The following is a 16570-nucleotide window of genomic DNA, read 5'->3' as shown; positions in this document are numbered from 1 at the left end:
ATTGAAGAAAAAGGGAAAGTTCAGAGTTAATAAACCTGCTTTTTCTCTTCCTGAGTTAACACAACAGGTTTTGGGTTCCTAGACCCCCTTGTTGATGGATAAATGAAATAATTTTCTGTTAAAAAATCACGTCACTAATCATTTTCAGATAAGCACAGTAAAAAAGGGGTGATGCTAGGCTTTGCAATATCTGGGATAGAATTCTAGAGTTCTAGATATTGTTTTACTGAGTTGAGAAACAGAGGCGAGGAGGAAGTAAACTTGCTTTTTAAGGTGGTTTCAATGGTTAAAAAAATATTTTTTAAAAGTATTAGCTTTAACAATGTCTCCCAGACATGCTCATTTTCTTAGGCAATTTAAATCAGAATCTGGGCAATAGGAGCTTTTCTCCTTTCTGCTCTACCAGCCTCTGTCCAATTTCGGATTTAAGACTGCTGTTCTTCCTACCAAGTGCTGATGTCCAGAGGGCTATTATAAGAATCCACCCCTTGCCCTCCTCCCAACCCATGAGATAATTAAGTAAATATAAAGAAAACGGACAGAAGGGAGGGAAAGTGTGCTTAACTCCCAGCCTTTGGTTCTTAGTAGTTACATTTAAATGGGGGCACTTCTCTTTGAGAAGTGAAGGTGTTTCTCATAGCTACAGAATTTACAGTCAGTCAGGGAGCCGACTTAACTGATCCCAGCAAACGGTTCCTTCCTTTTCTTAATCCTTCGCTGCTTATTTTAGCCGCTTCTCCACCCCGCCGGGAATACCATCCAGATCTTAGTCCAGGTAGATCTGACGTCAAGAGATGGCTTTCGTCGATTTGACGTGTAAACACTCATTTCCATTCCGGCTAGGAAGGGCTGGGGCTCCACTCAGCCTGGAGACCAAAGAGCGCTCGCCACCGCCCAGCCTCTACTCGCGCGCCTCCTATCTCCTAGCAGAGCAACCCCGAGCGAGAAGTGGTCTAGAGTCCGAGGGTGAAAAGGGCGAGTCTTTCTGGCTTTTCTTCTTTCTTGCTTCTTGTCTTGCTTCTTTTCCTCGTCTCCTTCGACTTGTGTGAGAGCGAGTGTGTGAGCCATGGAGCGAAGAGCCTGGACTCTGCAGTGTACTGCTTTCGCTCTCTTTTGCGCTTGGTATGCATTGAACAGTGTAAAAGCTAAGAGGCAGTTTGTGAATGAATGGGCAGCGGAGATCCCCGGGGGACCGGAGGCAGCTTCAGCCATAGCCGAGGAGCTGGGCTATGACCTTTTGGGTCAGGTAAGAGTTTGCACTTTCCAGAAACTTTCTAGGGCCCAAGGGGACTGGCGGGACTGAAGCGCGATCTCCCAAGTGGGAGCCCCAAGTCGCACTCTCCTGAACCCATTGGCAAAGAGCCGGAGCTTCTGCAGCTCTCGCCCCTGGCGCGCTTGGAGAAAGAAGGCTTGCATTATTTATTGTTTGGGCTGGAAGCAGCCAGGCAGAACGAAGCCGCTGCAGCTGGGTAGAGCCTATTCTTGCTGCCGTCCGCTTTGGCATTTAAATCCATTCCCGCGTGGTTTGGGAGACAAATCCCTCCACACTTGTTCACCGAACTTGAGATGCACGCGGGCTCTTACCGACCAAGCGCCCCCGGGAGAGGCTTACTGCTCTAGCCCCCTGGGACTCAGCTGGTCTCTGCGTCAGGATCCGGCTGTTTCCTTTTTTTCAATATGGCAGCATCAGATCCAAGTCCTGATGCATGGGGTCAAGCAAGCGTGGTGATATCCGCCGGCAGCCTTTCAGGCACGCTCAGGGAGTTGGGAGAACGCCTGAGGCAGAGACTCGAGACCTAGAGCCTGGGGGCCTGCGGAATAGCCTGGGGAGCCGGTGGAAGAAGAGGTAGGTGAAAGACAGGGGACCAACTCTCCGCGCCTCTACTGGGAGGTCCGAGTCTTCACGGGGAACTTGTAAAGTCCGAGCTTCACAACTTTGCTGGGTCAGTCTCCCTGAAGGGTCAAGCTGCCAAAATGACTGTGAGGAAAGGTTATCTTTTTTTCTTGTTCCTCGGCCAAATGCTTAATAGCTTCCCTGAGGATTTCAGCCTGTGATAAAAACTTGCCTGTCCAAGTGAAAGCTGGTTTAATAGATAGCTGGGGGGAAGGGTAGGGCGTAAAGCATTAGGAGAGTGACAGTTTAGGTGTGGGATTTCCGGGGAATCCCAGGGAGCGTGATTTCTAATCTCAACTTTCATTTTCTTTGGTTTAGAATCAAGCCCTCTCCCCTTGCCTTGGAAGTGTGCTTTCAAAGCGGGGGAGGAGGGAGTTGTAAAACATTTTGGCGCGTTTTTGTTTTTTTTTTTTTTTTTTTTTTCTGGAGGTGGTTTTAGAGAGGCCGCTGAAGTCACGGATGAGTAATCGTAATCGGTGTAGGCGTTGGCGAATCCATAGATCAAATCTGCTGAGGAATACGACTGTCCTTGCCAGAGGCTTCATTCTCCAATTTTATGAGCTATATTGTCTTTAAAGTGCCCAGCAGAAAAGTCAATACGCAGATTGACTTCTCCATGTCCTAGTAGCAGACCAAGACTTTTTGCTTTTGCCCAGACTCTGTTCTGTGCCAGGCTCCATGTTAGGGGCTGAGGAATAATAGGAAAAGAAACTTTCAAAGAATCAAGAATCTAGAGGAGACTGTTTAGGAACAAATATTTGGAACTGCATGTAACTGATGGAGAAGTTGCACCTGGATTCTTAACATTTGTTGATGGAGGGATTGAAGATGGAAGGGAATTGGGGAGGAGTGAAAAAAATGACTGCCCAGTGGAGGAAACATTTTTGAACAGAGTTTAGGAAGACTCAAAAGTTGCCAGGAGAACATGTTGAGATTGGAGAGGCACTCAAGGCATAGAAACCAGATTGTGGCAAACCAAGAAGATACAAATCAAGCAGCTTAGAAGAAACTGCAGGGAATTGTTGGCGTCTTAACACAGAGTGCAAGCAGTAGGTGGAATTGTACTGGTAGTTACTGTGGACATTATGGAAATCTTGTGCATCCTATGGGGGGTAGCTGGGGACTTAATCCTATATCCTCTGGGCAGTTAAAGAGCACTGGTAACTATGTGGAAAGAGATTGGGTAAGAGTAAAAAAAAAAAAAAATCCCTTTTTTCTTTACTCACTGTTAGCTCCATACATACATCCTAACCTGGACCATTCATTATGGGAATTGCTTTCAAAATTATAAATCCCAAAACCAAACAACAACAAATCAGCATTCTTGGTAGGATCTCCAAAGAAAGGATGGAATAGTCACAAGAAGCTTTAAGAAATAGAGGGGGGAAAAAATCTACATTTACATATGATTTGCATATGGTATATTTTCTCTAGCCACTTCCAGATAAAATGGTATTACTAACAAACATTTAAAAAAATAATAATTCTTTGTGAAAGACAGTGCTTTCTTGATTCTGTTTATTTCTCCCTTTGTTTACAGTAATTTAGCATCACTATCCTAAGCTCCTGAAGGTCTCAGGATAAAGCTAGAATTAAAGAGGTGACCAGAAGCAAAACCAGTTGATAGCAGAAAAAGAGCTAAACATTGGTGGTCTTTTTTTATGGCTACTCTTCCCTCTTCCCAACTCCATATATGGAAAGCCTTGAACTAGTGTAAAGTCAAATAGTCTCCACTAGTAGCTTATAACAATTATGGCTATAGATTCAATAGCTATATTTTACAACAACAACAAATCATTTTAGCTGGATGTAACACTGACCATATATAGTACTCAAAGGGTTTACCAGATTTCCACAAATTATTCTTCTCTGACAGGATAAATTTGATAAAATGGGTATTTTTTTTAAAAGAAATGTCTATCTACACAATATTGTCTCACACCAAAACAAGTATAGTTCCTCGGAAATCTGTGAAAAAGAAGTATCACCAGTGCCCAAATATACTATGAGCTCAAGCGATAATATTGTGAGCTCCTCTCACTCAACACAATGACAAGAGAGGGAAGGCTTCTATCAGTGTTTTCCTCATAAAGAAAAAAAAAAAAAAGTTAACTTCAAGCACACTGAATGAGCTTAATAAAAATTGCCTGTCTCTAAGTTACTTGGGTTACAAGCTAACCCATATGTACTTATTTTGGAAAGTGAATTTTTATTTTATTTTTCTTTCATAGATTGGATCACTTGAAAATCACTACTTATTCAAACATAAAAACCATCCCCGAAGGTCTCGAAGGAGTGCTTTTCATATTACTAAGAGATTATCTGATGATGATCGTGTAAGTGTTGTGCATTTGTCTTCAAACTGGTAACCTGACTTACCTGTTTAATGATTTCCGACAAGAGCAAAAAGCACTTTGCAAATATGAATATTTTTTATTGTGATCACAAATATTTATCTGTAGTGCTTCTTGTTGTTTCCATAGGGTTATGATTGCACATTATTAAAACTGGATTGGATAGACTGAGTTAAATAAAATTTATGTACTATATATATTTGATATATTAATATATTAAATCATATTTAATTTTAATTTATTCAATTTAATTACATTTAATATATATAATATGTTTAAAACACTAACTCACAAATCTAGTCTAAGAGTATGAAAATGAATGGTGAAAATTAGATGGCAGCTCTAATAAAAATGTTTGCCAATACAATCAATTAACAACCTGTTATTATATGCCTATTATGTACCAAGCACTTTGATATCCAATGTGGGGATGCCAAAGAAATGTAATACATGATCGTTGATTTTAATAACATTTCAGAATAACTGAAAACACATTCTGCCATGTCTTTGATTTCATTATATGGAGAACTAGTGTTTATGAGGGCACTTTAAATCCATGCCTTCATGAGCCAAATGTTTCCACAAGTATTATATTGTTTCACTGAAAGCATTTGATTTCTTTTTATCCTGGTTTGTATATATATTCAATGATTAGGCAAGAGCAGGAAATGTCTAGAATGAGTCTAGGTAAATAGTGTGAGGATGATTTGAATGTATACCTAATGTACCTAATGATTTTTGAAGTCTGTTTTCAAGGTCAGCAAACATATCAATAGAAATGTTGACTGTAGGGGCGCCTGGGTGGCGCAGTCGGTTAAGCGTCCGACTTCAGCCAGGTCACGATCTCGCGGTCCGTGAGTTCGAGCCCCGCGTCGGGCTCTGGGCTGATGGCTCAGGGCCTGGAGCCTGTTTCCGATTCTGTGTCTCCCTCTCTCTGACCCTCCCCCGTTCATGCTCTGTCTCTCTCTGTCCCAAAAATAAATAAACGTTGAAAAAAAAATTAAAAAAAAAAAAAAAGAAATGTTGACTGTATCAGGAGCATCGAAATTTGCATACAGTGTTGCATTTTCTCAAGAATGTGCCATACTGGTAGAAATGTAACCTGGCTGGCCTGTTTTCTGTTATTATGATATCTGTTGTCTAGGACACTCTAGAGAATTATGGAAGCTTTGTGAGAGAGAATACATCCTTTCAACTTGCTAGAAAGAAAATATAAGTACAGAAAGGTGATAGAACTGTTGAAAGTACATGGAATTTATAAACCCTGTGAAATAATTTGCTATTTTATTTGTTCTGAAACTGATAGAATTTTCAAAGGAAGAATAAAAAGACAAATTATGAGGGTAAGGAATGACTGGGCCTGGGTTACCAGCAACCACACCTGGGCAAAGAATGCTGTATGAGTACATTGTATAGCGACCCACAGCTCCTATGCACCTAAGGCTAGCCTTTACTAAGGTTAATGGCTAGATGTGTGAGACCAATTCAAAGGCTCAACATTATTTGAAAAGGTTCTTGTCCAGTGAAGTCTTCCTTTTGCCATCCCAGAGCAGATGACTCATTGTATGGGCTCTGTAAAGTAGGACAACTTCCAAGACTCTGGCTAAGCTTAGTCCTTGGGCATAGCAAGAAAGAGATTTCCTTGTCTGCCTAAATGCATGCCTGACATTAATGCACAAGAAGTCAAACTAATTCCCTTCTCATATTCACAGAAGAAAATTGGACAGAGTGGAGCATACCTGTTATTATTACTGCAAGTGTCTCACTAAAGTGAACAGATAGCCCAGTTCTATTCTTTAGATATTGTTTAATAGTTGATTTGAAGGGGAATATCTCAGGAATAATGAAGAAAAGCTAAGAATTTAGTCTGCAATATAACTTCAGAAAAAAGGGAGTGTATATAATATTATGAAAAATTATCCACAGAATAACTTTATTTTAGGAAAAATCCTAGAACCCATAGAAGCCAGTAGTGGAAAGTTGGACTAGATGATCTTAATGCTCTTCCCATATCAAAAGGATTATTTATAATTAAGTACATGCTACCTATTATGTACATAATAGAAAGACACCACCAATTTCTTCTATTCCATTTGTGCTGTTCTTACAGAGATTAATATGGGATTTGGAGTTAATGACATTAATCATAACACTGTTTCCAACAATTGGATGTTTATCTGATCAGATGGCAGAGTACCTCTTCTTATATTCCATTTTTTTAAAAAATTGCTTTTGATTTTCATTTTATTGCCTTCTTTTTGATGGAGGATAATATTCTTTCAAATTAGCCCTCTGTAATGCAGCAATAGGCTATCGTTACAAGTCTTTTAATGAAATTTCCAACTGTAAGTGACTCTCTTCATCAAAGACTAGTACTTGTTCCCTAGCAGCCAGCTTCCAAAGACCAACTCAGATGACAGGCAGTATATTCCAAGCATTGAGGTATTTTAAACCAAAACAATTAAGCTTGAACATACAGACTCTTTAAAAATAAATCACAGTGACTAATTTCTAGCTTTCAAGTACCTCCCAATATTTATTATAGGTTTGCAGTAGATTTTTCTAATTACAAATTCAGGACAGTCTTAGTGGATAGTTTTATTCCTTAGCTGCAAATTATGGTTTAGTTTTTATTTTTGATTCTTACTCGTGTCAGATTGTTCTCACATTAAAAACATCCCACCAGACACTGGACTATCATCATGTGTATGACAGAGAGAATGTTTTGGGTAGGAAACAGTCATGTTGCCCAGAGAAATAGGAGCATGGTATTACTTCATAATGAATATAACCATAAGGCAGTCCCTCTCCCTCAGGGTCTCAAGTATAACAGGATTATGCCATAAATGTGGGAAAGGTAATTTTTGTATTGTCAAATCTCTATGCATAATACATGAGACTAAATTAATGGTAAGTGTGCATGGTCAGTAGTACTCATTCATCACCCTGGATCTGTTTCTCATATTAAATACTCTTAAGCAGGAGGCAGAAGCACAGGGGAGCCAGAGTTTCAGATTTGCAAAGACAAAGCACCTTCCTTGTCATGCATAACATTTGCAACTTCTACCTTTTGCATGTAAAGAAAGAGAAATTAAGCTGTAAGAGCACCTTAACAGCAGTCGCTGGAATCTCTTAGCCTGTTGACTCATTCCATGAAAATGGACAAATTTTCAGCTACAAAACTCTGAGACCTCAATAAAAAATGGGTATTATGGTCCATTTGCTGATGAAAGCAGTCTGAACTTTTACTTCCACTGGAATCACAGCGTAAATAATTTGAGGGAATCATCACTTCACTGACTCCTTCTCCTCCCCCTAAAGGTACAGTTTACTGCCCAGTGGGCAATACCGTCTTCTCACTGAGCTGCCAGTGTTATCTGTAGTCAAATGAAAACATTTTAGAGCTGCCTCACCTCTGACGGGGAGGGTACTGTAACTAGTTAAAGGGAAGATGGTTACACAAAGGTGGGTATCTGAGTGCTGATTTTCTTGCTATGAATATTTATTTTAACTCCTTGTAGGTGATATGGGCTGAACAACAATATGAAAAAGAGAGAAGTAAGCGTTCAGTTCTAAGAGACTCAGCACTAAATCTCTTCAATGATCCAATGTGGAATCAGCAGTGGTACTTGGTAAGTACTTCCAAAAAGACTGTATAGGACCTGGTATACTTATTTTATTAAATCTGCACAATAGATTTTTTTAATGATGGAGAATTCATCAGAAGGCTATGTTACCTGGAAATTAGGGCTGATGGGAACTTCCATCATCTGGATCTCCCGTTTTACTAGGTGAAAGTGTCTGAAACACAGATATTTAGCTGCTATGAAAGCTATGATCTTTGAAAGCTGCTATGAAAGAGAAGAAAGGTTGCTACTTTCTTCTCTTAAGCTTATCTGGAGTAAATGCAGAATTGTGTCTTGCAAGTTAAGGGTTCAAAAACAGTAATCGTGGCAAAAATCACATTTGGTCAAAGTTACTCTTGAGAACCTTTAAATCATCCAAAAGGTAGAGTGAACATGATTCATTATACATGGTCCTGAGTGGCAATTCTTACATGCTAACAAGTGAGAATTTCTGAGCTAAGCTAAAGGAAAGAATACAAGGAGACAAAAGACATCTACATGCAGATGTATAGACTTATAAACTGTTTTGCTTTTAAGATACCAAATCTTGGGGCACCTGGGTGGCGCAGTTGGTTAAGCGTCCGACTTCAGCCAGGTCACGATCTCGCGGTCCGGGAGTTCGAGTCCCGCGTCAGGCTCTGGGCTGATGGCTCAGAGCCTGGAGCCTGTTTCCGATTCTGTGTCTCCCTCTCTCTCTGCCCCTCCCCCGTTCATGCTCTGTCTCTCTCTGTCCCAAAAATAAATAAAAACGTTGAAAAAAAAAATTAAAAAAAAAAAAAAAGATATCAAATCTTCATTGGTATGTGAGTGTTGCATAGAGAAATTTTAAGTGTTCTTTCTTACCTGCAGAATATTCTCCCTTCTGTTTTAATATTAAGACTCTATGGCAGTCATACATATTGATAGAAGTGTTCTTTTGTTGAGAGTATTATAAAATATAAGTTTTCGTGACAACCATAAGCTAAGGTTACACATCCTTTTTGCATAAAAGATGGGAGAAGGGATCAATTCTTCTTGACATTCTCTTAACCTAGGTAGTACTTGCTGATTGCAGTGAAAGAAACTCATTAACATTTGTGTATTGACTATGCCAAATACTATCCTAAGTGTTTGACATGAATTCACTCCTTTAATTCTCACATTATATTGTAGATACGATGCTTATACCCATTTAGCAGATGAAGAAACAGAGACAAGGGCAAGTTGAGTAATTTGCCAAAATCATATGGTTACCAGTGGTGGGGCCATAATTCATGGCTCCAGAGGCCATACTCTTAACGACCACACCGTATGACTGTTCTTGCAATTGACACAGAGGTCTTCTTCTCTGGCTTTGTCCAAAAATCTATCTGTAGTTCCAACCTCCTGTGATTCAGCTTTGTATTGGCCTAGTAAGAGTTTTCCCCTACTTCTTTCTGAGGAGCATCAGCCAGGGCACAGTTCATTCAGACATTTTTTGACTGTTATTATTTATAAATTTTTTACTGTCCCCTTCACCAGAAACCTGGCACTTTTCTAAAACATCTCCCTTATATGCTTTCCCGAGCTCATATCTCTTTTCCCTTGCTGTCCAGCTGTTCTCCCTTATAGTCCCATACACTGTAACTATCAGAAAATTTATCTGAAAAAAGAAAACTCCACATCTCCTCTCATAGATACTTACCCTCTAAATCACTCATACTTGGAAAGAGGCAATTAAATTGCAAGTCCTGGTGAGACAGCAGCCTCCTGGGCATTCCAGGTTCTGCTTTTTCTTTCCGAAAAGTTATTAAAACATCCGTGAATAACTGTCAACCAAACAATGTAAAGTAGGTTCAGTGTGGCAAGGGAAACTCAGGATTTGGGGAGAGATGGAAATATGGGACATCACATAAAACTTTGGTAGATAAAAAACCTGAGCATATCATTATAAATGAATGAAACTTAGGGATCAACTTCTTAGAAGCCATGTAGCTCAGTGAGAAGGGGCACAGGGTGATTCATCCTTTCGAATGATTTTTCCATTAGAACAATTGGGAAAAGAACAGAACTCTGATGATTCACTTTGCCCTACCATCAACTTTATTTTTTTATTTCTCCTAATTGCATTCTTTCTAAAAGTAGAGTGACCCTAGGAAAAAGAAAGATGGGTCTTCGGACTAGAGCTTCAGTTTTCATTTTGCAGTAAGCAAATCATGATTTTACCAATTCTTTGTTTTTCTTTACCAGCAAGATACTAGGATGACTGCAGCCCTGCCCAAGCTGGATCTCCATGTGATACCTGTTTGGCAAAAAGGCATCACAGGCAAAGGAGTTGTTATCACAGTACTGGATGATGGTTTGGAGTGGAATCACACAGACATCTATGCCAATTATGTGAGTCTGGGCCCTCCCATGACTGCAACTTAGGGAGCTGTCTACACAGACACATAGTTAAGGCTTTCCTTTCCTCAAGTGGAAGACTTCTCGGATACTGGCCCTAGGAATTATGGGCCAAGGTTTTGCTATTTCCCTCACCCTCCTGCCAGTACATATGAACTTTTTTTTGTATGAGTAGGCACTTAAAGAATTCAGTGGAGCCAAGGATTGTACAAAAGCTTGTGTGCTGGGGAAGGGGAAGGCACCTATACAAATTAAATTATTAAAAGCCATTCAGACTCTATATCACTCAGTATCTAGGGCATTAAAGCAATCAAATAAAGAATAATGCCTTAGATCATTTTTCACAGTCTTCTTCCTCACTCACATCCTTTAAGGGTGAATATCTCTAACATTGTACAATTATGTGAATGTGATTCCTTCCATGCAAATTCAAATAATGCAAACATGGCTCTCAGAGAAGAGAAAAGTTTATCTTAAATGGAAAATAAGTAAATGAAAACTATTTACTTAATTGTTAAGTTCTAAGTGATATCTTAGGTCTTTAGATCAGTGTTTCATCTTTAAAATTGTCACATGTGTTTCTCTCACCCTTTCCATTCATTCAAAATTCTCGAGCTAAAGAGCAAAGGAAAATTAAAGGAAAAGAAAGGAAGAAAAAGATTAGTAGAAAGTAGGAATTATTAAAAGATATGGAAAGTGTAGAGAAGAGGCTATAGTGGTAGTAGAATTCCTATATGGGAGATGTTTAAGTGTAGTAATCTCATTGGAAAAGGAGGTGAGACCTAGAAGCATGCCTTAAATTTCAAGCACACTTTATTTAAGTTAGATGCTTAGTGTAATTGGGAAGTCTGAAGAGGTCACTGTGGACCTGAGCTCCACCCCATGGTCACCTATTTGTACCTGTAATCATAAGAAAGATGAGTATCCAAGTGTTGATAACTAGCTCTATAGCTTAGTTGTCATTCAACTTCTCTGGGTCTCAGTGTTCTCACTTAAAAAATGAGGCAGTTGAAATAAGTTAACTCTGATTTCTTCTGGTTGTAATATACTATGAGCTTAATGAGCTATAGGTTTGGTGACATTCAGTGCTAATTGTATGCTTGCTCATTCTTCTGTGTATATCATCTCTGCCTAGTTTATGGGTATAATGAATGATCAGAAACTGGGTCAGAAATTCTGAAATGCAGAATTTGAGCTATCAGCCAGGATGGAAGGGGTAGAGGTAGAAGGCTTGGGCGGTGTTAACTTTTTTTAATGATGCTACAGGATTATTTTTGATTCTCTTTAGGATCCAGAGGCTAGTTATGATTTTAACGATAATGACCATGATCCATTTCCCCGTTATGATCCCACAAATGAGAACAAGTGAGTAAATGCGGATTGGGGGTGGGGGTGGGGGGAGGAAGTACTTTAAAATGCTTTTATCTCATTTGAGAAAATTATACAATAAATATGAACTGTATTTCAGCTCTCAGAAAAGTTTTCATGCGTACCAATCCATATCATAATATTTTGTTCCTTTTAAAACAGAAACCAATGCTTCTATTTTTATATTTCTTTTGGCTTACAGGACCATAGTTCAATTAAACTTTCTTCTTATGTTGCAAAATGCTCCCCTCAAATGGCACTGAATAGTTATGGCTTTAGAAAGAATGTTTGGGTCATAAAGAGTAAAATCCTCCAGCCCACCCTCCCTAACCCCATCAATGAATGCTTTACTATTTGCAACATGTTTGATGTTAGTTGTGAAAATAAAAATAGAAGACAAAGATAACAATTCCCCATGACTTCTTTTAGTGGCCACAGCCATGCTCGTCAGTTCCCTCAGAAAAGCATATCAGACAACAAAAGCCAGATATCAGACCACAGAAATACACTCTGAGGCCTGGCTCTCAAATCCAACACGTTTTCTGGGGCATTGGACTAGTCAGTAACCTTTCCCAGAGTTTATGCTGCAGATTCTAAAGCTAAAGGGAAGAGAAAGACAGTTACCTTCTGACTCCTAAAATAATTCTCTGTAGCAGTCACAATGTGATGAGGGAGTCCAAGAGCCAGACCTGCCAAAGCAAGAGGCCAGATAAAACCCAGAGCCAGGAGACTTTCTAACCTTCTTTCCTAGCTGCAAAGAAACTACACCCTCTAGCCACATGGCCTCAAATGTCCATGCCCATGTGAGAACTCATCTTTGCACATGTTATCTTCATAACTTCAGGAAAACTTTCACACTTTCTTCTTCATTTGCTCCACGGAGAAGAGACTTGCACCAAAATAGATCAAAGCCAAGGCAAAATCAGGGCTTGTTGCTACAAATGGGATGGAAAGATGCTACATAAAGTGGTTCTTTTTTCTCTCTGTATGGCTTTCTTTCTTTCGGACTATTACCCAACTTGGGTCAATTGAGCTCTCTCTCACTTGCTCTCTTTCTCCCTCTTTCCCTCTTTCTTTAGCTCTTATTCTCACTCAAAATTCCTATGTGGCTGGTGCAGTAATGTTGATCTAAAGTTTTTCTTTGGATGATCCCCTTTCCAGAAGTTCAACAAACACCAGGAAGAGAGCTGAGGCTCATGGACTTGGCCTCAACTTCTGGGTGTATATTTCCTCCTTGGAGAAAAGGGGAAACTTGGGGAAGGTTCCAAGATATTGCTTCTTTCAGTACCATTTACTTCCAGGGTTTATTTCTTAAAGGCGCTAACTGCAAATAATGCTGAAAAGTTAAAATATTCCCATCTCAATACAACAGGAACCACAATGGGTGCCCTCGGAAGAAAGTGAGATATCTCAGGAACTTATGGCAGGGACCCCAGACAAACTTGGAGCTATATTTCTGAGCCAGGACAGTACAGGGCCAGGAGAAATATGTGCTCTTTTGGAGCATGATCTTGTAATATTGGCCTGGCTGGTGGTCATTGCTTTGCCAATTATCAGTATAGAAAGTGACCTTTAGGAAATCACTTACCTCTCTCTGCCTCTATTTTGCACTTTTATCTCCCCAAATGGGTGATAATGCACTTGCTCTCCACTCTCCTGAAAGGAACTTCCTGAGGAAATGAACAATAGCTTCTTGGAAGAAAGGGGCACCCTTCTTAGAATGAAGTAAAAATGACAACTCTCCTTCCACCCCCTTGGTCAAGACCAAAAGAGAAATCTTCTCTCAGCCATATGGGTGCAGCTGAGGAGACTGTTAGCTGGAAGTGTCAGCCTTCTTCCTAGGCAGCATACTCTAGGTCTGGCCCCATGATCCAATATGGATGATAAGTTGTGTAGTGGCTGCATGATAGCTGAATACTTGGTGAAATGATATTCTCTAGAGTTTCTCTACTCATGAGAAGAGGGAACTCAGATTGCCCTTTCCCCTCCCCTACAAAGGAGGAGTCTCATATCCAGCATTTATAATAGCCACATTTCCCCTAATTCATGGAGGTCCAAAGCCTTCAAAGAAGTTGCCCATATGATGGTAATTATTTTATGCCTAAAAACCCATGAGTTTCTAGAGCATAGCCTGCCATGGACCTCCCACACAGCATAGAGTTAGTGTGACATAGCCAAACAGTTAAGAGCATAGGCTTTGCAGCTGGATTTAGATTAAATATTAGATCTGCCACTTAGTAGTTGGATGGCCTTGAACAAATTACTTAACTTCTTTTGTGCCTCAGTTTTATCATCTATTAAAAAGGGATAATAATAGTATCTACTTTGTTGGGTTATTATGGTGTTTAAATGGGTTTATATAGGTAATTGGCTTGTATAATATCTGGTACATAGAAAAAGTTGTGTTTGTTTTGATGATGATGATGACGATGAAGTTTTCTCATTTAGCAACTAAGACCTCCTTCCAGTAAGAAATCAACATGACAAGAATAATATCCAAGAGGAGCAGAAGCAGAGACAAGTCAATTTTCTGAGCCAATTCAGGATCTGCTCTTTGAAAATGACACAATAAGTAACTATCTCTCAGGGTCCTCTTGACTATCAACCAAAAAGGTAGCATCCCTATCATTTATCAAGAGGTATAATAAAAAATAGAGTTACCCTTCTAGCATGTTGTCAGAAATAAATCCCTTAGTTTTAGAAAATGAATGGCTCCATTTTGCCTTGGACTTTATAGCCTTTAGAGACCTATTATCTCCCAATTCCAAGGGCATTATCTCTCTAAACTATCTGTGTTGCTGCTCTTCTTTATTACTATGTAAATGAGATTAATAGAAGCTGCATTTGAATTCTCCTCTGCAAATCAAAAGAGGAATCACTAAATAATAAAATCCCAAAAGTACAGGTAACTCTTACTATTAAGCTGCCATGAATCTATATTCAGAATTTCAATACCAATTACAGATTATTTTTCTAGTTAAATAACATGTGTGACAAGGATGTTTTAACCAGTATAATATTAGTCTTTAAACTATCTTGTGGAATAATTTTTTAAAAATCAATTTGTTTAAACGCCAGTTACTACCATTGTTCTAAGATAATAAAAGGTTCTTTTATCTCAGAGCCTAATTTAAGGAAAGAAAAAAAGCTGCAGGTCTACAAAGAATGACATAGTACCACTTTGATAAAGCCTTCCCTTTTTCTAAAAGTGTGGAGGTGGGAAGTGAGGGCAAGAGGAGGGAAAAACATCTACCCTTTTTTGTACCATGATCCTACTGGACCTTTCAAGAAAATAATGTTCAGTACACAAGGAGAGAGAAATAATAGGTGGTGTCACAGTGTATCATTTTTAGGACAGAGGTGCTGTGCTGGGAATATTTGCCAACAATTGGATTCTATTGGCTCAGGCGAGAGACTTTGCTATCCTGGCCTTAGTTCCCATTCTGTGTAAATGGAAACACAGGTGGTGGACTTATAGGAACACACTTGTCAGAAGGTGACAACTCAGTTTCTCCTCCTACAAAAGCAAAGAGGTTAATCCATCAAAGCATAAGCTTCCTTTTATGTGTTCAGTGTGCACACATTTCTCAGAGCATGGGTGGTTGATCAGGACACTTTCAGTTGCAAGTGAGGGAATCTTAACTCAAAGATTAAGTAAAATGGGCATTAAAAAAAAAAAAAATTACTCAAGGGATGGTCTAGCTTCAGGCATTCCAAGATCTGGGAGCTCAAATAATATGCTGTCAGGACTTCAATCACTGTCTCCATCTCTTCGTCTCTTGCCTCCAATTAGCTTCATTCTCAAAAAGTAAAAGAAATCTTGCCTGGCGGCAAGCTCCACATGGCTCACATGGAACTTAAAGCTGAAGAATTTAGAGAAAGACTAGAATTCTCTTCCCTGGAATGTACAACAATCTTTGAAAGCTGTCTGGGAAGAGGAGCCTCATGAGAGAATCAAAAGGAGTGAGGGAGAGCTCCTTCCCAAAAAGGACAAAATGCTAGGAAAAAAAAAAAAAGTGGCAGATATCTGCTACATTAGGAAAGACCTCGAATTAAAGATAACTACAGGGGCACCGGGGTGGCTCAGTCGGTTAAGTGTGGGACTTTGGCTCAGGTCATGATCTCACAGTTTGTGAGTTTGAGCCCCAAGTTGGGCTCTGTGCTGACAGCTCAGAGCCTAGAGCTTGCTTTATATTCAGTGTCTCCCTCTCGTCTCCCTCTCTCTGCACCTTCCCACCTCACATTCTGTCTCTCTCTGTCTCAAAAATAAATAAAAGTTAAAAAAAAAAGATAATTATATTGTTCTGACTTAGGATTCCTATCCAGTATTAACATGAAGAAGCAGAAATATCATTTAGTAAAAGGAGAGCAAGAAATGATCTTTGGTACTTTAGAATAAAAGATACATGAAAGAGAATTATTTTGGATAGTCAATTTCAAATTTTTATATTCCATGCTGAGCAAAATAGATGTCTACTATAATAGTGTCTAAAAGTAGCTGGTTGACAGAGTTGCTCAGAGCTAACTTTTCCCCTCTTTTCTGTTAGCTCCTTCAAAGTATCAACAGCCTTTACGCTGCTTCCAAAATGCAGTAACGTCGTGAAATAAATTCACATTAAAGTTCTCTTGACTTATTGACCCTCCTGAGGTCAGGGTCATGGTGGGAAAGGACGATTATTATCCCCACATTTTCAGAATTGATGTTTTAATGCTAGAATCTGCTCTGTTTTAGAGATTGACATTTCCCTCCAAGTACTCTGAAATCATAAATTACCCTCTTTGCCTGATTACAAAACCAGTCTTCTTCAGGCTTCCAGCCCCAATCAGAGTTACAGGAGAACCCTGGTTTCCCAATTAGCCTGGAGTGTCCTATTAAAATCTCAAACTCCTCTTGGTACCAGAAAACCCTCAGTTGCTTTAGTTTGGTAGTATATGGTTAGAGGAAGGGAAGAGGGCTTAAGAGGAGA

At 39.5% G+C, this 16570-nt stretch overlaps 1 protein-coding gene across 2 annotated transcripts in view; it reads left to right on the top strand.

Moving 5' to 3' along the window:
* The first annotated feature begins 658 nt into the window (after positions 1–658).
* The window catches only part of PCSK1 (proprotein convertase subtilisin/kexin type 1), a 44614-nt gene continuing 28702 nt past the window's right edge, over positions 659–16570 (top strand). The window contains exons 1-5 of one of the 2 annotated variants that reach the window (XM_045498787.1): positions 659–1246; positions 4126–4230; positions 7770–7880; positions 10083–10229; positions 11524–11600. In XM_045498787.1, the coding sequence (XP_045354743.1) occupies positions 1067–1246; positions 4126–4230; positions 7770–7880; positions 10083–10229; positions 11524–11600 (620 nt within the window). In that variant the 5' untranslated portion in view covers positions 659–1066. Of the gene's footprint in view, positions 1247–1665; positions 1847–4125; positions 4231–7769; positions 7881–10082; positions 10230–11523; positions 11601–16570 lie in introns of those variants that run through there. The other variant, XM_045498797.1, reaches the window with a different exon arrangement.

This window comes from Leopardus geoffroyi, chromosome A1 (assembly GCF_018350155.1).
Source record: "Leopardus geoffroyi isolate Oge1 chromosome A1, O.geoffroyi_Oge1_pat1.0, whole genome shotgun sequence".
Taxonomy (NCBI): domain Eukaryota; kingdom Metazoa; phylum Chordata; class Mammalia; order Carnivora; family Felidae; genus Leopardus; species Leopardus geoffroyi.
The sequence above is the reverse complement of the archived record's forward strand: the minus strand, read 5'-3'. Positions and strand labels throughout refer to the sequence as shown.